This window comes from Podarcis tiliguerta, assembly GCF_965153285.1.
Source record: "Podarcis tiliguerta genome assembly, chromosome: 1".
Lineage (NCBI taxonomy): Eukaryota > Metazoa > Chordata > Lepidosauria > Squamata > Lacertidae > Podarcis > Podarcis tiliguerta.
In genome coordinates this window covers 5,052,706-5,079,424 of record NC_139534.1, presented here as the reverse complement: position 1 = coordinate 5,079,424, position 26,719 = coordinate 5,052,706, and the positions used below count along the sequence as shown (strand labels likewise).

The window sequence follows — 26,719 nt, the reverse complement described above, 5'->3', positions numbered from 1 at the left end:
TGAAGCCTCTCAGGATAATCCTACAGATATCTGTTCAGAAGAAGTTCAACTGAATTCAGTAGAGCTTCCTCCCCAGGAAAGTGGGACGAGACCTGCAGCCTCCATCATTGTCATTCATTTTCTGAGCTTAGGGGAAAGAAGACGAAGCAATATGCTGAAAATTCTCAATATTTATCACATGGTAAATATGGATGTTCACTGATCTGCTGCAAAATACCAATACAGTGGTGCCCCGCAGGACGAATGCCTCGCAAGACGGAAAACCCGCTAGACGAAGGGGTTTTCCGTTTTGGAGGTGCTTCGCAAAACGAATTTGCTATGGGCTTCCTTCGCAAGACGAAAATGTCTTGCGCTTCCTGGGGGTTTTTCCCCCTCCCCCCCTTTTTCCCAAGCCCCTAAGCCGCTGAACAGCTGATCGCTAAGCCGCTTAACAGCTGATCCACTAAGCCCGCTAAGCTGCTAATAGCCTTTTAGCAGCTAATCCGCTAATTCCTTAAGCCTTTAATAGCCGCTAATAGCTGCTAAACCGCTAATAGCACTAAGCCGCTAAACCGCTAATGAGCTTGCTTCGCAAGACGGAAAAAACCGCAAGACGAAGAGACTCGCGGAACGGATTCTTTTCGTCTTGCGAGGCACCACTGTACTTGATCTTCAGCTGGAGTGAACAGGAATGATGCCTATGGACAGGTGTTCATCTGCTTTATTCTGTACTATTTGTGGTTGTTGCTTTCAATACCTTAGTTCCTCTTTCACCAGGACAACCTTGGAATCCTTGAGTTCCGTTTATACCTGGAGGACCACGGTCACCCTGTGAGAAGAAAGGAACAATTCAACAATTTGCATTTATGTCCATTCAGTCATAGATGGACGGGGTATTATCTTGGCTATTGTGCCTTACCTAGAAAGCTGATTATTTAAGCACTTCTGCAATTAACACCTGGCGGGTCTCTAGTGACACCTCTCCTTAAATACTCACATAGAAATTCCATCATACTTTAATAAAACTATAAATGGGATTTGCCGCCGCCACCCCCCCCCCCCATTTTAAATGGCAGGTGAGAAAAACCAGTCATCTGGCCTGTGCTGATCAGCCCACAGTACTAACTACCATTGTTTAGTTCTTTGTAACTTACTTTTGCAACCTTTTCCTTCCAGCCACACAACAAGAAGATGAGGGGAAGGGGAGACACCCTTAAGGTTAAAGTCACTTTCCCCCTTCGTTTTCTTTTTCATTCTATAATTTCATTTTTAATTTGCATACCACCTTTTTACATAGCACAAGGCAGTTTACAAGCCACGGAAACAGGAAAATATAGAACAAAGATCACACATCCTATAACAGTTTCATCCAGTGCAAGGAAGTCGTAATGAAGCAGATTACTATAAAAATAAACAACTCAAATCAACTAAATAATCAATTTGAAATATGTTACAATTAAAAAACCTCAAAACCAGCAAATAACAATCAAACAGAAAATCACTCTCAACCATTACAGTAAATCGTTACCAGACTACAATCAGTTAAAACAGCAGCAAAGGCACAACATACACAAAATTTCTCAGTCGAAATACAGTGGTACCTCGGGTTACATACACTTCAGGTTACACCACTAAGCCAGAAATAGTGCTTCAGGTTAAGAACTTTGCTTCAGGATAAGAACAGAAATTGGGCTCCGGCGGCACGGCGGCAGCAGGAGGCCCTATTAGCTAGGGTGGTGCTTCAGGTTAAAAACAGTTTCAGGTTAAGTACGGCCCTCCGGAACGAATTAAGTACTTAACCCGAGGTACCACTGTATATAAAAAAAATTAAAAATATTGTCCAGTAGCACCTTAGAGACCAACTAATTTCTCAGGGCACACAAAAGAGCTTCTATTTCAAAAGGTTTACTCACTGGTCCGCCTTCATCTCCAGGATAACCTCTGTAGCCATTTTCCCCTGAAGATCCCTTTAAAACAAAGACAAAACACATATGGTTTGTATTTCCATCTATATACAGTACATACACTTAGGCTCTCTCTTCTAATATCCTGTATTCCTCTCCCCTTAATCTCAATTCAAAATCTTTCTGGGTTTCTACAAATAGAAGGTTTCTATTTTACTATTTATAGAAGTAAATAATTCTGTATGTATATTAAATTTTACAATCTTTCATGAATAGCAATGGTATCTTCTTTTTATGGCATTAGAGGATTGCAATCAGATAATAACAGAAGCAGGTGGCATTTAGCTTATCTCTGCCACCTGAAGTTCTATTTCTGTTTCTCTAATGTGAACAGTGTTAAATTATTCATTATTCTTTGCATTACAACTCAATAGATGTTCAGAATTTGACCAACATCGCAGAAGTCTTTGCCTATTCACATTCAACTTGTCAATACATCATCAAGCACTGCCAAGCCCAGAAATGTGACACAGTCCCCAGCATGGTCAAATTCTGAGCCAAAAGTAGAAACTTTGCTTTTTATCAACCTAGGTAAACAATGCTGGAATGAAATTTCACATAAGGGGAAATGAAATTTCAATTCGGAATCTGGCAAATTTTAATGGACAGCACTGAACCGATTATCCGCACGATTCTTTCCAAACAGGGCTACATGAGTACAATATACAGAATTTGCCATAATTCAATTCTGGCCCCTTTCACTGCCATTCTAAGAGAACAAGGGAGGTGTTCAGGGTGAGTCCCGGCACCTCTTTTTCTAGAAAAATAGCACTGGCAATACATAGATCATTGTGAAAGAAAAGCTATCAGCCAAAGAGCTACTTTCGGTGTGCCAGGGGTCTGGGCAATTTTTCTAGTGCAATTTTGGCCTCTTCCCCTTTGAACCAAAGAACCACGTTGCCTCCATCCATGCCATATCACTGATAGCGCCCAGTTTCAGAACCATGCTGCTATTAGTCATGGGGCTGATATCCCCAGATCTAAATCTCCTTGGAAGTGTGGAACTAGTTATGTAGTACTTTGCATCCTGGTCAAAAACCAGAAAATTGGTTGCTGAATTTCCAATGGCTGAAATCCCAATGAGGCTGAAACATCTCACCTTGGGTCCAATAGACCCTGGCAGTCCTCTGTCTCCCCTCTGCCCTGAACATTTGCACGGGACACCACAGCATGCCTTTTCTGCAATGTTGTCCTGTAAGGAAAGTAAGTATTGCCATTAGTAAATTAGAACACAGATCAACTCATTTTTTTAAAAAAACACATGAGCTACAAGTAAATTCCTTCTTCTCAGTGGCCATGTTTGCAGTAGATTAGAGTGTGTTGCTAGAGAATGAAAGGAGTTGAGGCACAGGCCCGTGACACAAATGTACATAAAATTTGCATATGCTAATGTGCACCCAACTGTCCTACAAACCAAAGTCCTTTTAAAAAAAAAAGTCAAAAGAGGCTCCTTACAATATCTCACAATGAAGGCAAGTCCACTAACATGAAATTAATGTATGAATTGTCTCAATTTCTTTTGGAGAGTTTAGAAACTAATGTTTTAAAAACTGGCAACTAAATTTAAACTAGCTGAAAAAAAGCAGGAAAGATGCTAAAAGCAGCAATGAGGACAATACTCAGCTGACCTGGACCTACAGCTTGGAGAATGTGTGTACTTCTGTGAAAACATTTTCTAGAAAGCAACTGTGCTGAAATAGGCAGAAGGATGTCAAGGAACAATGTAATAGTAAACAAACCTTGAATTCATAATATTTGGGGAAATCATTTAAACCACAGGCCTTTCCCCCAAAGAATCCTGGGAACCCCAAACACAAAGCGCTATTCGCAAACTGCAGTTCCATGATTGACTGGTGGAGCTGAGTGCTTTAAATGCAGGTGCGGTTGGGACCACAGCATGCAAACAAGTCTGAAAATGACATCTTGGTAACTAAGTATTAGAGTCCAATGGACAATTACATAGGAGAACTAGTTTGACGTAGCAGCTAAGAGACACAGAAAGTTGCTAGCTGAAATGTCACCTCATAGAGTTAGGCACAAAAAGAGTGCATTTCTGCAAAGAAGAAACCACAGGTGTGTAACAGGTGTTCAAACCAGTGGCGTAGCGTGGGGGGTGCAGGGGGGGCCGGCCGCACCGGGCGCAACATCTGGGGGGGGCACGCTCGCACTCGCAGCTCTCTGCCCCTACCTGGCTCACTCACTCTCTCTCCCTGCAGTGCTGGCTGTGCAAATCCGATCCGAGCCACCAGGTTACTGCCCACTGTGGAGGGGAGGGTGCCAGGCGTGCGGTGCGGTGCGGAGAGAGAGCGAGGGACTATCTGGAGGAGGGACAGTGCAGCGGGGGGGGGGGGCGCAAATTACTTGCCTTGCCCCGGGTTAGGGGGCGCAAATTACTTGCCTTGCCCCGGGTGCTGACAACCCACGCTACGCCACTGGTTCAAACCTAAGACCATAAAAGTATACATCTAAAGCTACCCAGGCAAAATACAGATCTTAGTTATTTACTAGTTGCTCTGCCAGTTCAAAGTCTATGTCCTGCAGATTCACTCGGAGAGGTCGATTATAAGTGAAACCACGCCCAAATTCCAGCTTCATCACTTCGTCGAAATTTGCTGCTCGCTCCAAGCCAACAAAAATGAGAGCCTTGACACCTGGAGAATTGTAAGAAAAAGCCATCAGTCATAAGCGATTGTTCACCAACTCTAAACAGCTTGTTCTGTATAGCTCTGCAAAGTGCCACCCTTGTTCTCTGGGTAGACACCATCAATATGCTGATGATGGCAGCTAATGGCCTCCTTTCATTTGATCCAAACACTCTGCTCTCAGTGCTTATTCTGCCTAGAACCAAGTTGCACCAAATTACTGGTGCCATCTCAGAAATCCACACTATCAGATTTTGGAAAGATTTCCCCTGCTGTATTATTGCTCTTGCTATTCAGACACTGATTGGTCTCTGTTGAACCAGCCAGGCCCAGAAGTTAAGGAGCCCTTTAAAAATTGGAAAGAGGCAACTGCAGGCTACTCCTCCCACAGCTCAACATTTTGTGAACCATTTCTTTTTTTCTAAAAAAATCCCAGTAGTGGAGGATGGTGAGAGCCCCTTCCTCGAAGCTGCCACACACATCTTCCTTGAATTAAAAAGATGGTACAGCAACACGGCTTCTCAAACGGCTCCTTGGCTCATTCATTCTCTAGGAATATGGTATTCCTCTGGCTCCACTAGACTGGGAACAGTGCAAATGTAGCACTGAGCAAGAAACCCCAGGCTCTTTCTCCCTTTTTTGTAATTGTCTGGGACAGCCCTTGCTATGTCAAATGGTATCACAAGCTAGTAATTAACTCTTTCTTGTGTCGCACTGGTTAAAGAATGGCAAAAGAGAACAAATCAGGGTAGTTTTAAAATGTCAGTCTTCCATCTTCATTCAAAATGGTGTCCAGTTGTATCCGAATGCAGACAAAATCCTGCTCTTCCCTCTCAGGAACCATTGTGCAAAATTTGCTTATGAGATATAAAATTTGGCTAAAATCGGCACAGAAATGTTTAGTCCACCATCTTGATTAAAAATGGCTTCCATTTGCATTCAAACACAGACAAAAGCCATCTCCCTCATGCAAAATCTGCTTACAAGGCAAAGAGACATGCAACTTTCCAAAATATATTGTTGATAATACCTTCTCTCTTCAGATCATCAGATGCAGCTGCTAGCTGCCCTCTAGCACCATCAATGCCATCAGTTAAGTGTATTACAACCTAAGGAAGGAAATAAGTTATTATACATCAGTTGTGAAACACATTTATATGAAAAAACACCACTCTAATGTAATTTATTTTATTATTAGATTTATGAACCGTCCTTCATCATAAGATCTCAGGGCGGTTCACATAATAAAAGGTCTGCCATGAGAAATGTAACAACCATTCTGCTTTCAGATGAATCCTCCTTATGGCTGGGTGCTGATGCCATAGCTGCTATTTTCTGCATTACAAGAATTCTGCACAGCTAAAATGGAACCCGTTCTCGGCGAAGGGAGGCACTTCTGTGCACGTCCCTCTGCCATGGGCAACCTTGGGCCATGTCGTTCTCCCCAAGGTGCCCTGGTCAGTTTTCAGAATGACATTCAGGAAATGGCCTGTGGTTCATGAGCTGTCCAAGGATTTCTTCTGGATATGCCCTGTGGCACAAGGGTATTCAAGGCCAACCGTCCTCCACACTCTTTGCCTTGGATGAGAGCAGGATGATGTAGAAGTTGGGAGCAGCAAGGAGACTGATAGCTCCTCCAGTCATGGAAGAGGGACACAGGTGGCGATGTGGATTAAACCACTTAGCCTCTTGGGCTTGCCAGTTGGAAGGCCGATGGTTCGAATCCGCACAATGGAATGAGCTCCCATTGCTCTGTCCCAGTTTCTGCCAACCCAGCAGTTTAAAAGCACACCAGTGCAAGTAGATAAATAGGTACCACTGTGGTGGGAAATTAAACGGCATTTCCATGCACTCTGGTTTCCGTCACAGTGTCCCATTGCACTAGAAGCAGTTTAGTCATGCTAGTCATGACCCAAAAAGCTGAATGTGGACAAACACCAGCTCCCTCGGCCTGAAGCAAGATGAGCACCACACCCCATAGCAGCCTTGGACTGGACTTAACCTTCCAGGGGTCTTTACCTTTTACCAGTCATGGCATATGTACTGTGACTGTCTCCAGAGGTTTGGGCAAGATAGGGCAAGGCTTGAAACGAACAAGGCTGCTTAGGGCAAAAGAGCGGCTTACAGGGCAATGCAAGTTAGCAATCTTCACCAAGATCACATCTATAACTCCATACAGGCAAACAAAACTTATTAAGTGCTAGTTCAAGACATTTTGCAGCATGAACTGAAGCCCTAACCCTACCATCCTTACCAACACACTTTAAATTCAGACGCCAATTCATAGATCATATCTAATTCATATAAATCAGTCAAGATCAATGCTATAAAGGAATACATTTGGGGTTTTTTAATCTTCACATTTAAGCATTTATTTGGCAAATCAGATTTTATCTAAATTTCCCAGCTAATAGTGGATAGTGCTGTGGTAATAAAGCAAATAAGATTTTACAAATTCTTTCAAAGAGCAACTTGTTGCTTTGTGCCTATAAAACAATATTTGGCTGCAGCAAGAGATTAGGATCATAATCCACTAATCTAGATTTAAAATAATGGGGGGCGGGACTTAATTTGCTTGCAGCTGTTAAATAATATTTTTGCAAGTGTTTTAATGAAACAGTTGGGAGAATTTTTTGCCAGAGCATGTCAAGCAGTTCCAGTATTATGGCTACTCAGCCTTCCAGGCTATGTGCTGGCTGTAAAACTGAAAAGCAGCACAGATCCAGAGTCCATCCCCTCCCCTCCAAAAAGAGAAAGAATGAAGTCCAAACGTACCTTCACGGTTCCAGCAGGAGATGCTCTGAATTTGTTCTGGTAAGATTTGAGGGTCTCTGCAGTTAGGACATATGGACCACCATTGTGCAAAGCTTGGAACTTCTCAAACAACTCCGGCTGGTACTCAGAAAAGTCAAATGCTTCCACAACTCCAGAGCGAGTCTGCGCCAGGAGAGCCACCCGAACCCGAGGTGCCTGGCTGGCAGTGCAGCTAATTTTCTGCATCTGAGTAATCGTGTTCAGAATGTGATTGACCTTTGACTCCAGCACCTTCTGTGAAGCAAATATGCTTTGCCCTGGTCCGACATCTGATACATCAAATCCGAGTATAACATCCAGATCACAATCTTGAGTAGACAAAAGCACAATGGCATGTTACACCGCGTAGGGGAACATACATCCTACACAAATGTGTATAGGATTCTTCCATACAGAAAAAGGGATTTATGTAGCAAGTACTCATAACCCAATGTCCTAGACATGGTGCTTTCTTTCTGTTATTCATGGGTAAATTGATAACAACAATATCTATAATTATTAAACTACAGTGCAGATAAGCTTTCAGTAAAGATGTTCCTTACTTAAGCTTTTGACTCTGCTTCTCCCATTTCCCCAAACTTGCACCACGGCTAAACTTCCACCCCTAACATATTGGATACCCCCTGGGACAGGTGCCACACTTGGTCTTATTTAGCTTACTTTTTAAATTTCCGCCCCACAATGGTCCAGTAATGCGCTTCCAGTACTTACAGAGGAAAAGAGGGCCATAAACCCTGATAGCCAAAGGGGCCTCCATGTTGAAGGAGGAGGAGGAAGAGGAGGAGGGGGTGGCTTCCAGCACAATATACAAAAACACAACAGAGCATCACACATTTAAAGCTTACTGATACAGGACTACCTTCAGATGTCTTCTAAAAGTCAGAGAGTTGTTTATCCCCTTGACATCTGATGGGAGGGCATTCCACAGGGTGGGCGCCACTACCAAGAAGGCCTTCTGCCTGGTCCCCTGTAACTTCGCTTCTCGCAGTGAGGGGACCACCGTGGCTGTGAGAGCTATAAGCAGAACTTCAACTGCTCATCTTAATGCAGCTGAGGGAGCATTTCAAATCTTAGCTTTGCCTCATGCATGGTTTGAATTTTATCTCTGCCATTATCTCACTGGGTAGCTTTAGGCAACCTTCTCCCTGTCTCTCTCTTTCATTCCCCACCCTGCCTTTGGGGTTGTAATAATCGTGTAAGGTTGCAACAGGGCGGTAAGGCATAAGAAGCACTATAAAAACTCCAAGCTTTACTATTTTCATTCAGGACCAGCCAGATCCCTAACTCTCCTCAAGCTTCAAGGTCTTTCAAGAAACTGGAATTTGGGGCCTTTAGCCATTTACTGGCCTGACTCAGACTACATCCCATCTAAGAGACCACTAGTGGTGCATTCCCACATGCCTTCAGCAGCGACATGCTTTTTAAATTGGTAAGTGTTGAAAATAAAGTAGGTTCTATCGTAAATAAAGTAGGTTCTAGCGGGTGGCGCTGTGGGTTAAACCACAGAGCCTAGGACGTGCCAATCAGAAGGTCGGCAGTTCGAATCCCCGTGACGGGGTGAGCTCCCGTTGCTCGGTCCCTGCTCCTGCCAACCTAGCAGTTCGAAAGCACGTCAAAGTGCAAATAGATAAATAGATACCACTCTGGCAGGAAGGTAAACTGCATTTCCATGCGCTGCTCTGGTTCGCCAGAAGCAGCTTAGTCATGCTGACCACATGACCCAGAAGCTGTACGCCGGCTCCCTCGGCCAATAAAGTGAGATGAGCGCCGCAACCCCAGAGTCGGTCACAACTGGACCTAATGATCAAGGGTCCCTTTACCTTTTATTGTAGAGTGTAAGGAAATGAACCATTCTATGGAAGAAGCTACTGTACTTTAAAAAACGCAGTATCAAAGGAGAGAAAGAAGCAAAAGCACAGTTGTATACAATAATTACACCAATGCGGAGTGTCAAGATGGAAAGTGGACAAGAAAAAAGCAATGGAAACAACCCAAGTGTATTTAAAATGGCAGCCATTACCTTTTGAGACTTCCCCCACTGGTCTGCACAGCTGCTCTTTCATGGTATCACTCAAGGTAACCAGCACAGCCTCATTCAACTCCGAGAGTTCCTGGGCCGTTGCTGCCCGGAAAGCTGTGGTGCCGTCACTGGAGAGTTTGGTAACTTCCCCAAGGTCAATGTTTTTCACTCCAACTGCAAACACCTTGACACCTGACCGTGCCAGTGCTAAGGAAGCTGCCTGCGCGTCGTCTTCCGCCTTGCCTCCTGTTATAATAAATGCAATCTGAGGGACCTTCTGATCTGCCCTGCTGCCAGCCTCCTTCACGAAGTGTTTTGCTTGGACGTGCTTGATGGCTGCTCCAGTATCAGCAACTCTGCCTCCTTTGTATGTTACTTTCTCAACAGCAGTTAAGATATCATCTTTTTTGGAGAAATCCTTCAGGAAGAATTCATCGCTCACATCTGAATTGTACTGCACTAAGGCAACATTAATGGAATCGCCTTCTTCATAAATAGCGTCAATGATGCCATATATAAAGTTAATCACTTCTTGGAAATTGTCTTTCCCAAAGTTGATGGAGCCATCCAGCAAAAAGACAACGTCTGCTTGTTTTTTGCCATCTGAAAGATGTAAATGGGTGGGGGGAAGTGTGAAACAGGCTGAAGATCCCCTGCCCCAATCAGCAAGGCAAGAGAGCTGCGTCATCTGCATAAGGGTCACCAGCAGAATCCGTAAAATATAGATACAGTGGTACCTCGCCAGACGAATGCCTCGGAAGACGAAAAACTCGCAAGACGAAATAGTTTTTCGTTTTCTGAGTTGCTTCGCAAGACGGATTTCCCTATGGGCTTGCTTCGCAAGATGAAACGTCTTGCGCCTTTTTTTTTAAACTGCCAATGCATTCCTACGGGAAACCATCAATATGCAGTGATGCTTCGCAAGACGAAAAAACTCGTAGAATGAAAAAACTCGCAGAATGAATTAATTTCGTCTTGCGAGGCACCACTGTAAATGCATTATGGATACCTCTCCACATTTACTTTGTAAAGAGCAGAAAGTGCCTAGAATTGATGGTTGTGAAGACAAACTTGAAACTAAGCAGGTGCTTAAATCTTACTTAAAATTTTAGAGGGATTGAATTGCACAATAACAATTGAAGACACATTATTTCCTCACACTAGACTACTATTGTTGCCCAAAGTTCCATGAATGGCAACTCATCCTTTGCCAGTGCTTATGGGAGGAAGAAATGAAGTTGGGTAGCAAATACCCACGTAGGATAAGCTAAAACCAAATTCAGTATATATACTGATCATAGCTGTCAACGTTTCCCTTTTTTTTCAGGGAAATTCCCTTATTCCGAATAGGATTCCTCACAAGAAAAGGGAAAAGTTGACAGCTATGATACTGATGCATCTAACAACCGTAACATCCCACACCTACACCCCATTTTCAATGTTGGGGGCTTTAAGGTAGGCTCCTGTGCCCCCATGTGATAATTTTGTAGATGATTTTATTTTGTATCCTATTATTAAAATGTGATGTCAAGATAATGAAGAATATGTTTTTTAAAGTTTTTTAGATTCTAAAAGAATAAAATTATCACATGGAGAGCAAAAAAGAAAGAAAGAGCTGGTTCATGTGATCACCTTCTGCTTGAAGGATGAAAGTTTGGTATCTCTATCAAGCAAAATGGGAAAGGGCTTTGTGGGGTGAACATTTGCTCTCACCTCCATTAGTAGTATCACGAAGTATCAAAAGGGTGGTGAAGGATTATTGGTATTATGAGCAAAGACTGAAACACTGGAATGGCCTTTAGCTTGTATACCTCGTTTAACATATGAATCAATCCATTATCATGGAAGGCTCCTCTTCTGGAAACTATCAAATTTATTCTTATGGCCTATACCAAAGTAGCAGTGCTCCCCTCATCACACAGTGCGTGGATTTCTGCCAAGCACATTCAAATTTATATGGGGTCAGCCCAAGGCCAGGCCAGCTTTTAAATCATGGGAGTGGACCTGAGTGAAGGCTCCCAGGGGTCAGTCTCAGGCCCCACCCCCTTAGTGGCCCCGCCCCCAGGCCAGCCCACGACGGAATCAAACAGGAAAACAAATTCCAGTGAGCAGTGAGAGAGGTGAATACATCTCCCTTCAGTCGCTGGAGTCAAGACATGCTGTGGAGACTCTGAGCCATAAACACCACATCACCACAGAAGGCGTGAGGGGACATTTCCTCCGCTAAAGAACAGGCCCACTTGGTCTCGTTTGTGTGTGTGAAATGAGAGCCCAAAGGTCTCATTTCCTCTAAAATTGCAGTATTTCCCCATTACTACATTCAAAAATATTTGTTTTGAAATGAAAGACTAACCAGGGAAAACGTCAGGCGGCGAGAGTGTCGGTTCTTGAGGTGCCTCAAATGATGCATAAAACCTTTTCGTTATTGATGGGAGCTCAGTAAACTCTCTCACGAAAAATACAGTTCGGGGATCATTGGTAATTATTCGCAGTTCTTCATTGTCTGCATTCCCTGATCCTACACCCAGGCTTTTAATCCCAGATGTCTGCATCTTGGCAGCAGGTCTGCTGACATCATCGTCTGATCTCCCCCCAAGCAAAAGAACTAAATGCTGTGGGACTCCATCTTCTCTTCTACTGCCTGCAGATTTAACAAAGTAGTTCTTCATAACAAACTCCAAGGCTTTCCCAACATTCAGGGGAGAACCTCCTCTGTATCGCAAGCGCCGAAGATGGTCTATGACGGCACCTCTTGTTTTGTGCTCTCTTAAGGAGAACTCAGGGAATACCTCATTGCTGAATTGGACAACACCAACTCTTGTTTTGCTTGGTGCAATTTCCAACATCTGGACAATCTGGATAATAAAATCTCGAATGCGAGCAGCGTCGTCCCGCTTGACATTGTCAGAGGTGTCGACGACAAAGACAATGTCCTTTGCTTCACTGTCAATATCTGCAGGAAGGAAAAATGCAGCAAAGAGGAGTGTCACTGGCTTTCTTCTTACACTAATGCCAGGCTCAATTCCTGGCATTTCCAGTTAAAAGCAGCTTGGGGGAAAGTGGCTGAGAACATAGATAGCCACTGCCAGTCAGAACAGACAATATTGGGGAAGTTGGACCAACGATGGAACTCTGTAAAAGGCAGTGTTGCAAACACCGGGTAAACCAGTTTAGCTTTTTCTAAGCTGTAGGTGCTTTTTTCTATGTGCAGCATTTTCAAAAATGTGTTTATGCAAATCTGTACAAAATAGGCTTCTGAAGCTTGACTCCAGTTTTTAAACACATTTCTAATGTCAGTATCCTAACACCTAGTCTTAACCACAACTACTTGCAGGCAACATTAATGTCAGTGGATTTCATTTCCAAGAAAGCTAGCAGCAGGATTACATTTCTGCTACTGCAATACTGCAAATTATTTCACATTCCTCTTGTAGTTTAGAAACAGTAAGCTAGCATTGCATGCTGACATAGTTGTGTGCAAGCATTAAGGGGTGAGACAACAGTAACCTCTCCTTCTGGGTATTAATATTCATTCTATACCAAAAGAATATCTTTCCTTATTGAAGTATGTATATCCAAAAGCAGAAATTTATCTCTGAACCCATGATACAGAGGCACCATTTTAAGAGGTTTATGTCCTCCTTCAGGTCTTTCCACAGGCATTTGGTTGGCCATTGTGAGAACAGAATGCTAAGACTAGATATGCCTTTGGCTTGATCCAGCAAGGCTCTTCGTATACCCTTATATCCACCAAATGACATTTGAATACAGTGGTGCCCCGCAAGACGAATGCCTTGCAAGACGGAAAACCCGCAAGACGAAAGGGTTTTCCGTCTGCAGAGGCGCTTCGCAAGACGAATTTCCCTATGGGCTTGCTTCGCAAGACGAAAAATGACGAAAAAAATTGAATATTTTTTTTTGTTCCAAAACCCCTTATTCTGAATCGCTAAGCTGCTAAAAGCATTTTAGCAGCAAAATCACTAATCCCCCTCCCTTAAAAAGCCATTTTTAGCCCTTAAAATGTCAATAGCGCTAATAGCGCTACTCCGTCAATGGGCTTGCTTCGCAAGACGAAAAAACCGCAAGACGGAAAGACTCCCGGAAAGGATTCTTTTCGTCTTGCGAGGCACCACTGTATTGTGTTGTAGAACAAGATCACTTGTTGGAGCTGGCTCAAGTCATTTTGCCATGCGAAGGGGAACAGCAAAGCCTTCCCTCAACAAGTGAAACTACATAGTACCCAAGTTATGTTGGCATCTGAGATAGAACATCAGAACATATGAACAGCCTGCTGGATCAGGCCAGTGGTCAGGCCTGACTTGGGGGGTGGAAGCGGCGGGCTCCGGTGCACAAGTGCACCGTCTGGCAACAGCACCCCCCCCCCCGCCCACCAGCATGTGACAGAAGACACTACGGCCCTGATTCAGCTTTTCTGAGCTAACACTCAATGGGCACCATCAGGCACCACCAAACATATAAACCAATTCTCTTGGTCTAGGCAAGAGAATTACAGATGCTTTAACTGATCATAAGGAGATCGTTTATTCTCCTTTTAAAAAAACGCTACCTGAAAATGCGGCAGATTTGGCTATCAAAGAAAGCTAGCTATTGCCCTCACCCACCCAAATACAGATTAAGAACCTTACATAGTGATGTCAGGAATGAGGGGAAGCAAAGGATCTTCTATCCTACTTTTAGCATCATTCTGTGAACTCCTAAGAGGAACAGAAGCTAATGTGACCCCGTGCTAGTTATCGTAACAAGAGCCCCAGAACATTCTGCAAACTCTTCAAACTCCTAAGCCTTCAGACTGGTGCAATTCTGCAGCAGTTGTTGTGACATGTAGCCTGGTAAGAAGTTTCCCTATAAGATGGAAGAGGTGGGTAATCTAATGGGAGATGAGGAAATGATTTAAACAAACAAAAACAGACAGCAATCTTACCTATAGGGGGATAACCTGTGTCACCAATAAGGCTTTGTATCTGCTGTGAAGTTAGTGTTGTAACAGGGGCCAGCAATTTCTGTTCCAGACTTGGAAGATCCTGATAGGTTGAGATCTGGAACACATACTGAGGGCTAAGAGCTATTTTGACCAATTCCTCATAATCCATGTTCACTCCAATAGGAAATGGTGCCACACCAACACTCTTGACTTGGACTACAGGATCCTCTAAATCATCATCAGGTGGGCGGGAAAAGAGAATTATTAAAAACTGAGGTGCGCCCTCTTCTATGCGACTTCCTGAGGGCTTCGTAAATATGTTCTTTGACACATATTCTAGGGCAGATCCAAGGTTGACTTGCCTCCCTCCTTTGGGTCTGAGTCTTCTCACTGCAGCTTGGACCTCATCCTTGGTGGAATGTGCATTCAGCAGAAACTCAACCCTGGGGTCATTGCTGAACTGAATCACAGAGACCCGAGTCGTAGCAGAGCCCACGTTCATACTGTTTACAAGTCTCTCAATAAACTCAACAACTGAAGGAAATTCAGTAGCTGCAAACTGGGAGCCGTCAATAAGGAACACAACATCTCTCCTCTCATCCACTATAGGAAAAAGGAAGACTTTAGAAGACACTAGTACAAATAAATTATGCAAGCAACACATTTGAAAGGCACAAATAGTAGTAATTTTAGATTGCAGTCGACTTCCCAAGCGTGGCTTCTGATTGGCTGCTGCAGGAAGCTCCTGCAGCCAATCGGAAGCCCCGTCGGACATTTGGCTTCCAAAAGAACGTTCAAAAACCGGTTTTTAACGTTCCGGTTTTCAATCATTCGGGAGCTGGAAGGTTTGACTCCCAAGGCATTCGGGAGTCGAGGTACAACTTTATCAGCAATATGGCACTGAAGCCAAATGTACACTCAATAAAAGCTACACAAAGTGAGCTTGGCAAAGTTGATCAGTGTTTCTCCTGACAATTTTAGCTCACAATCTTAGTGATGGAAAACTATTGTTCTCTTATAATGGCAATGGCGCCTACCTGAGAGAGGCTGGAACTAAGTTCCAGTGAGTTGTGGATGAAGAAAAGCCCTGGGTATGCTAGTGGGAGACAGCAGAGAAAGTCCTACTTGCACCATGGGATTTCCCTCTTCATTTCCTCCCCCCATGCCCTCCCCCCAATTGGCTTTTTGACTCACAAACAGAAATGCCAATGCTGACACAACAATCAAATTAGTGTGACATTGAATTCCTCTGTTAGAAACTATAGTATGTAGTTTGCAAATCATGCCTTATGTTGATTATAGCCTGGCATGATGTCTAAATAGGCAATCCATAGGATGGTCATCACTACTCTGAAATTGAGAAACAGGAGGGCTGAGCTAATGTGAAATGAAAACAGAAAAAGCAGCATTAAGCCCTGGTTTGTCTGTTGCCCATCTGGAAGCATTTGGGGTTACGACTAGTGCAAACCATAGTTTGCCAGGGTGTGAAGTGGGCACAACATGCAGTAGGGTGGCCATTTTGCTTCTCTCCTGCTGCACAAACCTTCATGGAGCCCACCAGCTCTGCTGCTTTTCTCTGCATCAGCCTGAGGCTGCGGCATGATAAATCTGGCTCACAGAAGATAATGTAGCCAGCAACACAATCAGAAAGCATAACCCAAGTGTAACCCCTGGAACCTTATAAATGCACACAAGCATACACACAGGAAGTTCCCTGCCTTCTGCAGGTGAGACATTACCCACTGGTAGTGTAACCATCCATTCTGGGTGCAGATAACACTACCCAGACTTAGGGCTGCCATTTTGTGTGCAGTAGTTCTGGCATCTCCCCCACCATACGGTTCTTGTGTAAAATGTTTTTGCGAGATTTTGTGCTCTTTAAGCAGCCACTGGAGAAGCCAAAACAAGCCCTGGCAAATGTGATCAGTGCTGCTGCAATAGCCCTGTGCCCATTTTGGACCAGATGCTGCAGAACAGGGTTCAACACCCCCCGCTGCCTCCACCAACCTGGGCTGCTTCATGACCACAATGTGTTTGTGTGTACTAGGAGCATAATTATAACACAGGTTCAATAATTAAGAAGTTTCTTTTCACCTGGGCTAGGAAGCGCTGTGGCCAAAGAGGTTATTTTTGACCCGGTCAACTCAGCCACCGTTTGTGAAAGCGTTGATTTTAAGGAGCCCAGCTGAGCGACACCTGGGAGAAGGTACACGAACTGAGGAACGAAAGAAATTGTCTGCATCTCAGTGGCATCCGCATTTCGAATCCCAATGCCAAACGGCACTGCACCCCTCGTCTTGAGATCCAAGGCAGGCCTTGTGACATCATCGCTTGACTTTTCCGCAGTCAGCAGGAACAATATCTGTGGGACCCCTTCAGACAACCTGCTTCCAGCCTGGCTGGTGAATACATTGCTCCTCAGGTAGTTAAGGGCAGCCCCTGTATAAGGGGCAGGGCCCCCCATGGCAGACACTCTCTGGATGGCCCTGATCACTTCGGCCTTGTCTTGGTAGCGATTCAGAAGAAACTCCGGCTGCACACGGCTGCTGTACTGGGCCACGGCCACCTGAACTTTGTCGGGACCAATGTCCAAATTGTCGACCAAACCTTGCACAAAGGACTTCACCTCTGGGAAAATGCTTCGCATGCCATCCGAACCGTCTATCAGAAACACAACATCCCTCTTCGGAGATTCCTCAGCTGTTGAAGAAATGTGGGGGTTATGAGAAAAAAAAGGGAATACAATCAAGTGTCACATAAAGAAAAGGGTAAGCTCTCATTTGCCTCTTAAATTTTGCATGCTTTTGCTCCCAGGGTGAAACGAAAACTGAGGGGGAGAAATGAGGGAAGGCACCAGCACAGGGAATGAAGAGAGGTATAACCTCAAATAGGTATAGGAATTGGTTAAAAAGACTACCAGCTTAAGTAGATTTACTGGTGAGAGCCAGTGAAAGTCAGAGTGACTGTTTAAGCAGTTTCCCTGAAGAAGCAGGTGGTGTGATTGAGCCCAAAGAAGAGATTCTTGATTTGAAATGGTGAAGGGGAGCCTTCAGAAACCAAGAGATTCCTGTGCACTTTGAAGTTTCATTTTCTCTCTGTTTCCTGCTCCCATCATCATCTCAGTAGCAAATACTTGAAAGTTCTCTCTTCTACGCTCAAGGCCTCATCTACACATACCTTTGCTACAGGCTTTCGAGACACAGCTCTGGGCTTTCCAGGTCTGTGTCCAAATGGGGTTTTTGTTTTTTTGTTTTGTCCTGGCACTTTCCATAAGAAAACCCATGTTTTAACCACTGACTCAGAATGAATGACCATCTGTGGAAAACCCAGTTGCTGTTTGCTATGTTTCAGCTGTAAAATGCAGGTTTCCCAAATAAAAGTGCAAGAAAAGAAAAGAAAAAACAATGCTCATAGACCTGGAGAGCCCAGACCTGTCCCTAGATATACGGCACAAAAGGATGTGTGGATGGGCCCCTACTTAAATTACCCCTCCTTTACACTGGCTTTACCTTCCCACACATCAGGCTGAAAATGGCCATGCTAAACTGTAAAAAGGTAAAGGGACCCCTGACCATTAGGTCCAGTCGTGGCCGACTCTGGGGTTGCTGCGCTCATCTCACTTTATTGGCGGAGGGAGCTGGCATACAGCTTCCGGGTATGTGGCCAGCATGACTAAGCCGCAAGGAAATAAGCAGCTATAGGATGGAGAAGCAGCATTTAATAATGAGAGAAAGGAGCTTTTTCCAGGGCGAATGCTTTACCTATAGCAAGCAGTCATGAAAAAGCAAGAGACTACTATGCTGACAGGTAAAATATAACAGTTGCCTTGTGTTCTTTCTGATATAATCTATCATACAGATTGGTGCTGGGCTCATGACTGAGCCTGGATTTCCAAACTGGGGAGTCTGTTTTCAAACTTCCCCCAACTCAAAGCCTGTTAGTATCACTACTGCACTTCATTATATATGGGAAGCACCTTATAGCCGCACACTCAATGACATTTGTATCTGGGAAAAGACGTGAATGAGGTCTCCCACATGCAAAGAGGAAGCACAACACTCCCTGCACTTTATATGCATCAAGAATTATCTATCTGAGACTTTTTCAAAGTAAACAGACTCTCCTAAATGCTTTGAGCAAATTGCAGCTAGCCAGCAATTTCTTATTTACATCTTCTTGTGTAACCCCTTGGACTGTGAATGCTTCAAAGAAAAAGAAGAAAACTGCAGAAATGAATACCTGATGGCTGAGACGGAATGGCTTTCAGCAGGCTGCCTATTTGAAGTTGTAGGTCTCCAATTCTGGAAAGGGAGTCAGCAACTAGCACAAATTGAGGGTCGAAAGCTATCTTTTCTAATTCGCTACGATCTGCAGTCCTGGATTTGATAGCAAAGGGAATAATTCCAATTTGTTTCAGAGCATCAGCAGGGCCATCCACTCTATCGCTTGATCTCCCAGCAGCAAGGAGCATAAGTAGTTGTGGCACTCCTTCCTCTATCCTGCTTCCAGCACTCTTCACAAATATTTCCTTCGTGGCGTAATCTAACGCAGCACCAATGTTGAGCAACCTCCCTGTTTTTATCTTCATTCTTTTCACTTTCTGGAGGATGTCTTGCTTGTTTGGGATGTCTCCAAAGTTGAACTCAAGTTGCACGTTATCACTAAACTGGGCCACAGCTACACGTATGGCATCCGGACCCACATCCAGGTCAGAAATAATCCGGTGCAAAAAGTCCCGAACAGCCACAAACTGACCCATAAGGTTGGCTGAGCCATCAATCAAGAACAAGATATCAAACTTGTTTTCTGGACCTAAGAGAAATGAAAATGTTTAATACACAAAACGATATTGCAGATTTATTTTGCAAACTAGGAGATTAGGAATCAGAGCGATCTTGATTATGTAAGAGGAAGAATTCACGCTTTGGGCCTTTCTATAGCACCTTTCCTTAAAAACCCCAAATTGTGGAATCACTGGAAATTACTCTAGAACTTCCAGGAGAGTGAATTATTGGTACTTTTAATGTATTATGCATCCTGAGGACTAGATTGTTGAGATCAGTGAACCTAAAAATGAGGAAGTGGAAGTGGAAATGATTCCAGCTTCTTCCAAACGCCTAAAGAAGACCTTAGTACTTGCAGCTTTCTGTCATCAACACAGGGAGAGCATCACATCGTGGAGACATGAGGCTTCTGTCTTTAAGGCTCTGAAGAGGAGGGGTGGTACAGAAGTGTGCCTTCTCCTATCATAGCCAGTGCTTTTTTCTGGCAAGGAGTTCTTGAACCAAGTACTGTTGCTGTCAGGGAACTGCCATCGGAGCTGGAGGCGGAGAGAAGGCTCCAGAGGGATGCCGGAGAGGGTCCCAGTAGGGAGAGAGGCAGCCCATCCGCTGGGGAAGGAAATCAGCGTAACACCAGTGGAGAAGGGGGGCAGATGGGGGAATCGGAGAAGTGGCTCCAGGACTCTTCGCCGGAGACCAGCGGAGAGAGTATGGGTACTCCGCTGCCCACACCCTCCCTGCGCAGAAGATGTCCGCGCAGGGAGAGTAGGAGGAGACTGGGCGTCAAACAGCTTTTATGCTGGAAAAGGTTCAAGAAACGCCCACTGACAGATTCTGCCAGCGACTGAGGCAGCCACGAAACTTGAGGCTGTCCAGACAGAAAGGGTTCAACCAGGTAACCTAGCCAGGAGTGGCGGCAACTTACGCACGAGCAACCCCTAGAACCATTACAGTTGCCTAGGCTGCCACTGCTGCCTGCTAGCCAGAGTGCTTCCTTTGGCCTATGCTGGGGCTTACGTCTTACAAAGTTGGGGAGGGAAGGAAAGAGCATGTTCAGGTAGCTGCCTACTTTGTCCTATTGTAGCTGGAGGGCACATGGGGAGGATATCCCCACAGGCTCAGGCGGCCACAGCCCACCATGCAGTGGTAGGCACCTCCTCCATCTCATACAGTGTCTTGCTTTTCTTAAGGGGCTGGATAAAAGGAAAAAGGAGCAGCAGCCAGGGTATCAGCACAGGCTCAGGCAGTGGCTGCCGGCCTGCTAACCAGCGAAGTGAAGATTCTGGCACTTTCTGATGGTACGAGCTGCTTGAAATGAAATGGACTGTGCTGGAAGGTGGCAGTCGCCCCTTTGCTAGGCATTTTTGAAACAGAGGGCAGGAGGGACACCCAGCAGTGGATCTCCTACGTCGGCAGCGCATAGGACTAAAGGCCTCTGGAGAGCTTTACTACTCTAGGATTCTGCCTGGGAGACAGCAAGTCACTTTCTGTGTGTTTATCGGGCTTCTATTTTATTGTGTGCACAGACAGTTACCGTATTTTTCGCCCCATAGAACGCACCGGCCCATAGGACGCACCAAGTTCTTTTGGGGGAAAATAAAGGGGGGGATTATTTCAACCCCCCCCCCAGGCGCTTGTGGGGCTGGCAGCGGGGAGAAGCGCTCTTCTCCCCGTCGCCCGCCTTCAGACCAGGTCCGGGGACAGTGGGAAGATGCGCTGCGCCTCCCAGCTGTCCCCGGAGCTTGCGGGGCTGGCGGCGGGGAGAAGCACGAGTCTCCCCGCCGTCAGCCTCCAAACCACATTGGGAGACAGCGGGATGGTGGTGTTCTGCCTCCCCGCTGTCCCCCGACCTTGTGGGGCTGGCCTGGGGCTCTCCTGAAGCCTGGAGAGTGAGAGGGGTCGGTGCGCACCGACGCCTCTCGCTCTCCAGGCTTCAGCGAAAGCCTGCATTCGCCCCATAGGACGCACACACATTCACCCTTCATTTTTGGAGGGGGAAAAGTGCGTCCTATAGGGCGAAAAATACGGTAATCTTCCCCACCCCTTCGGAACAAAGAAAGTGGGGGGAATGAGGGCGAAGAGCACAGAAGCTGTACCCTCAGACACTGTTATAAATGTTACGCACTTCTTTTCACATGTATCATAGAGCGAGGAGGAGCGAGATAGTTTGTTTTAAAAAATAAAAGTAAAGCTATAGAAAGAAAAAAATGAGCACTCCTCATGTATCTATTTTGTCAACTGTAGCTTCTCGAGATATGTCCAAATGGTAAAATAAATGCACGTGCAATCATTATGCAAAACACTACACTTGGGTTCGCACCAGCCAACCGCATTTCTATTTATACCCTGTGCATAGAATGTGTGAAACAGCCCTAAGGGCTTCTTCAGAAAATTCAAACATGGAAGGAACATGTTAGGGATGCTGCGGCAGTCACACGTGGCAGCCTTCATCCGTGATGCTTGTTATGTGTATGGAAACAGGTTCCCTACATGAATTTCACAATGTGTGCAATGCCTCTAAGACACAGCTGTGGCAAAATGTTTCATGCCATTTGAAACATACCTGCAAGATAAAACAAAATCATTCTTAAATCCATTTTGAATGAAGAAAGGAACAAATTACCTGCTGATTCTTCAACATAATATGTTGTTATTTGACCAATCATTTCCTGTGGCACGTTTGCCAGAGAACTGAATTCATCCTTAAGAAATACCATTTGTGGATTGTATGCAATCCGCTGAAGTTCTGTCAAATCAGCATCTTTAACACCAACGCAGAAGGTCAGCACTCCTGCACGAGCTAAAGAATGGGCAGCCTGTTCGAATGAATCAACAGATCGCCCTGCCGCAAGGTAGACTAGAACCTGAGGAACGCTTTCATCTATCCTGCTCCCACCGGCTTCGGTGAAATGATTTTCACGGACAAAGTCTAGTGCAGCACCAGTATTCCGTATCGATCCCCCAAGGAGTCTCAATTGCCTTAGATGATTGAGTACCTCTGCCTTGGTTAGAAAAGTGTTTAGAAAGAATTCTGTTTTCGGATTCTCACTAAATTGCACTAGGCCGATTCGTATATCATCAATTCCAACATCAAGGGAGCCAACTAGGCTCACAACAAAGTCACGGACCAATGGGAAGTTGGCATTTCCAACGTTGGCTGATCCATCCAAAAGAAAGATGATATCCCTTTTATTTAACAGAACTGCAGTAGAGCACAGAAAATAATGTAAGAAATCACAGAAAAACATACCAGAATTTGTCATGTGTGCATACAACATTTGCTGTACACACATGTTCACCTTGTGAGAGAGAAGAGAAACAGGACAGCCATGAAGAGGTGGAAGGAAGAAACGAGTGAAGTGTCATGATGCCCCACCTCACATGGGTCAAAACACACCCAACTACATTTTAGGTTTTCTGTCTACAGGTGATGCAAGCAGGGACTCTTTCATGTTTAAAATTGCCAGTGAACTTCAGTGTAAATGGATTTTTAAACTGGATCTGAAAGCTCAGAACAATTCTAAGTATCCAATTGATATTATCAGGCATCAAAAATGGACTGGAAAGTTCCAAAACAGCCTGATCCTCAGCACTCACTTGACAATGTCTTTGGACCAAGGCCAGATCCTAGAGGCTTTTATACTTGTCATAAATGTGTCAGCACATGTGCACAGGCCCACAGATGTCTCTGTTGAAGCACCAGGGCACCTTCTAAATCCCCTCCTGGGATGGATTGGGTCCTTTCTGTTCCCTCCCCAAATGAGTCTATGGAGCACCTGAAAAAGCAGGAATGGATTGATCCATATCTAGAAGGAATTCAATTCCCCCACATGACTAGAGCAGGGACATTCTCGCGAGACCCCACCTCTTGCGTCCTGTGCCCAGCCCTGACAATGTCCATGTCTGACTGCGCTGGTCCACTTCAGCACTGCTTTCTGTAGCCGTGTCTTCATCTAACTCACACCTGACATCAGATATAACACCAGATGTGCCTGGTTTAGGGCAGTGGTTCCTAACTGGTAGCCCACAGACCCCAGGGGGCCCACGTAACCCACCCAGGGGATCAATTGCACCATTCACATAACAACAAACTACTGCAATTGAGAGAATGAGTATCTGTACCCTCTCCTTCTGCAGTTGCCTTATTGCCTATCTAGCATCTTTTATTTATATATGGAGGTGCTTTTAGCTTATGCTGGTCTATGGCCATAGTAAAGATTTGGAAAACTACCATAGAGATATCTATATTTTCCAAAGTAGTGAGTCCACGGCTTGGTTTTTGAAAAACAAGGGGTCTACAGAACTTAGCTAATTGGGAACCACTGGTTTAGGGGGAACAGCCTTGTGGGCCAAATTTGGAAGCTTAGCAGTCCAAATTTGGCCCTCAGGTCACAGGTTCTCCACCCCACACAGCTATTAAATGTGTAAATATGGCAATAGTTTGAAAGCCTAATTGTAATTATAAGATAGAAAGGGATAATTGTAATTTATGCCCATATGCTTATACCTGCAGGGAATGAAACAGGGGGTGGGGAGGGAGAGCGAAGACAGAGGGAGGGAGGGAGAGAGAGAATATATATAATATACATACTGAAGTATAAGAACATTTAGAACATTTTTAATTTATATTTTAAAATAAAAATGCCACTGTTTATATGCATCATGCAAGACTGTATTAGTAAGAGACATACATTTTGAAAAAGCTTGTTAAGTGACAGATATTCCCGTGATATTCATCTTAATTTAGGATAATGCTTTAAAATTTAGCAATTCTAGAATAACTGATCTCCGTATTAGGAAATAAAAGCTCCTTAGAAAACTAACACTGTTGTTCTGCATTAGTTTTGCCATCTTCATCACTGGCAAGACTGCTCAGGATTCTTAAAAGTGTTCACTGCAAAAGATTTATATCCCATAAGTGCAGTCTTTCATGTCCTGGGTGCATTTAGCAGTCTACCAGCTCCCTAGAGATGCAAGTGACAGAAGAGTGGCCTGTTTCAAGGGTTGGTTGCAGCAAACGAGGCCTGCCAAACAGACCCCTGCCCTGGAGAAATCTAAAGTGACGAATAAACCCATCGTAAATTATCATTAGCGTTGCTGAGGATGAATAACCGGGGTGGGGAGGCTGTTTTTAAAACAGTATTATTTACAAAGGTCAAATGCATTTTAGAACTTAACAAGAACAGTGTTTACCTTTTCCACTTGGTGTTACTTCAATCCATCCGGACAGTGTCTTCAGGGGTGACAAAATATCATTGAGAGTATTTACCAGGATAGGTGTGCGGAACTCGGGAGGACTGAATACTAGGGATGGTTCGTAGGCAATTTGTTCTAGTTCTGCACGATCTGCTTTTCGGGCTCCAACAGCCAGGATGAATATGCGATTCCTTTTCACTTCCTGTGCTGGTTCGGCAACATCATCTTGGGATGTTCCACCAGTAATAAGGACCAGCATTGATGGTATGCCTTCATTGATCCTGCTTCCAACAGCACTGGTGAATAAGTTGTCTTTCACATACCTCAGTGCAGAGCCTGTGTTGAGTACAGCACCACCCATTGGCCTTATTTTCCTGACATTTGCAAGGACATCTTTTTTGTTCTGGAAGCTATTGAAATAGAACTCGGGTCTTACAGTTTCTGCATATTGTGCCACTGCAACTTGAACAAGGTCCGGTCCAATTTCCAGTTTCTGGATGATTTTGGCCACAAAATCACGAATTGCATTGAAAGGGGCAGTTCCCAAGGCTGCTGTGCCATCTATCAGGAAGACTATGTCCCTCCTATTGACTTCAACAACTGCAAGCAACAATATACAAACATATAATCAGCAGCATTACTTACTTAACTCGTTCAATCAATTCCTTATCACTACATACCTTCTCGGTGCTACATCTTACAAAAGGTGTCTTTCTGTTTGTCGTCGTTCCCCCCCCCCCCGCCCCCGCATTTGTTTATGCTGAGTTATACTGAACTGTATTGCAATTCAAATGTGCTAAATCCAGCTTGGCCACTTTTACACAAGGTTCTAATAGCGTTGCAGAAGATCCCTGTGCAATAGTCACACAGTCAGTTCAGGGCTCTGCACTGTGAAATAAGGATGGTAAGAAGAGCTCTGTTGTGTCAGATCAATGGGGCCTGCACCCTGTTCCCAGCAGAGGCCAATCTGACGCCTTTAGGAAGCTTGCAGGTAAGACATGAAGGCAATAAGCCTCTGGAACAGGTCTCCTCCCTTTTTGCTATGGAGCTGCCATTCCTTTCCACAAACCTGTCTTCTCCCAACACCTGTGTTGCCTTTGCCAACCATCTGAAGATATCAGACTCACTGCCCAGCCCTGCTCTTCTCAGGATGGACCACCACTTCCATTTATATACCTCCAGCCTCGACACATCGGCCCAGTAAACTGCCCCACCCCCAAGCTCCCTCCAGGGCCCTCCCCCATCTTCTTCTTTACCAGCCCTGATCCCACCCCCACCCCCCAGCACCAGGGAGATGAGGACATGAGCCCATTGGCACCACATTTGCTTCGTAGCCAGAACTTCCATGTGCTCCTCTGAACCACTTCTTCCCTCCTGGATTTGCTAACGCAGCTCAACTGGGCAATTGGATTCTATAATAGGAAAGTGACTAGAAGGGCCAGAATCCAGTCCAGGAAACTTTTTTAAAAAAAAGTTATTTCTTCGATCTTTCAGTGTCCATGCTTCTTATTTTTAAAATGGAATTAATCTGTCTCCTAAAGCTAATGTGGTAAAGACTTTACTACTCCTACAAAGCAAAATGAACTCAACACTCAATAGGGAGAAAGCTAGTATAGGGGTAAACTACGGGTGGGCGTGTGTGGTTCAGTACCATACAATGTACAACAAGACATAATGAATCAAAGTCTAATTAAGTCAGTAGTAATTCTGGAGCTGTGACCAGCAGGGCAGGGTTGCTTGAATTCAGCCTTGAAATTCACCATAATTCACTTTAGACCAGTTGCGGGGTCAAAATGTTTGGGGAAGAAAAAAAGACCAGAAAAAAGAGGGGAGAAGAAAAAAAGACCAGACCATGTAAGACCAGAGAGTTCTGTTCCTAGACAAAGCTAGGTCACAACCCCTCTTCTCTGTGACAGAGGAAGTGAAGGTTCTTCTCTTCCTTTCTCTCACTTCATTTCTCACTAAATAACTGACGAGGATGGACATGACTAAACTTGCTCCAAGTTCAGACTACATGTTTGAAACTATATGCCGTATTTTGCACAGAAGAGTAATCTACTTGTGTTCTCCTTGCTGCTGCATGGAATAATGCATGAACTAGACCTTTGGATTTGGTAAGCAAAACATCTAAAACTTACTTAAGAGTGCATGGTCCGTTCAAAGCTCCATACTGTCCACATGGAGCTCAAAATACAATTTTAGCAAGTTATGTGACACTATGCCTAATGTAATATTAATTAGAGCAGGGAAGAAGTACTCACTATGATATGATCAAGGTTGTAATATCAAGTGACAATTCAGGATTTAAAGTTTGCTCAGGGTCTTCACTAACAACCTTGTGTAAATACCATTAAAAGGTAAAGGACGCCTGACAGTTAAGC

At 44.5% G+C, this 26,719-nt stretch overlaps 1 protein-coding gene across 16 annotated transcripts in view; it reads right to left on the bottom strand.

Moving 5' to 3' along the window:
- Nucleotides 1-26,719, bottom strand: part of COL6A3 (collagen type VI alpha 3 chain) — a 107,363-nt gene that overhangs the window by 43,278 nt on the left and 37,366 nt on the right. For 13 of the 16 annotated variants that reach the window (XM_083400216.1, XM_083400212.1, XM_083400220.1 and 10 more), the window contains 13 exons: nt 24,336-24,938; nt 21,766-22,344; nt 18,601-19,173; nt 16,456-17,061; nt 14,362-14,964; nt 11,773-12,372; nt 9,420-10,022; nt 7,361-7,707; nt 5,616-5,694; nt 4,449-4,594; nt 3,043-3,135; nt 1,893-1,946; nt 737-808 (listed from right to left, as the gene is read on the bottom strand). In XM_083400216.1, coding sequence (XP_083256342.1) covers nt 737-808; nt 1,893-1,946; nt 3,043-3,135; nt 4,449-4,594; nt 5,616-5,694; nt 7,361-7,707; nt 9,420-10,022; nt 11,773-12,372; nt 14,362-14,964; nt 16,456-17,061; nt 18,601-19,173; nt 21,766-22,344; nt 24,336-24,938 — 4,958 coding nt within the window. The remainder of the gene's footprint in view (nt 1-736; nt 809-1,892; nt 1,947-3,042; nt 3,136-4,448; nt 4,595-5,615; nt 5,695-7,360; nt 7,708-9,419; nt 10,023-11,772; nt 12,373-14,361; nt 14,965-16,455; nt 17,062-18,600; nt 19,174-21,765; nt 22,345-24,335; nt 24,939-26,719) is intronic. The other 3 variants (XM_083400218.1, XM_083400227.1, XM_083400214.1) reach the window with 1 other exon arrangement.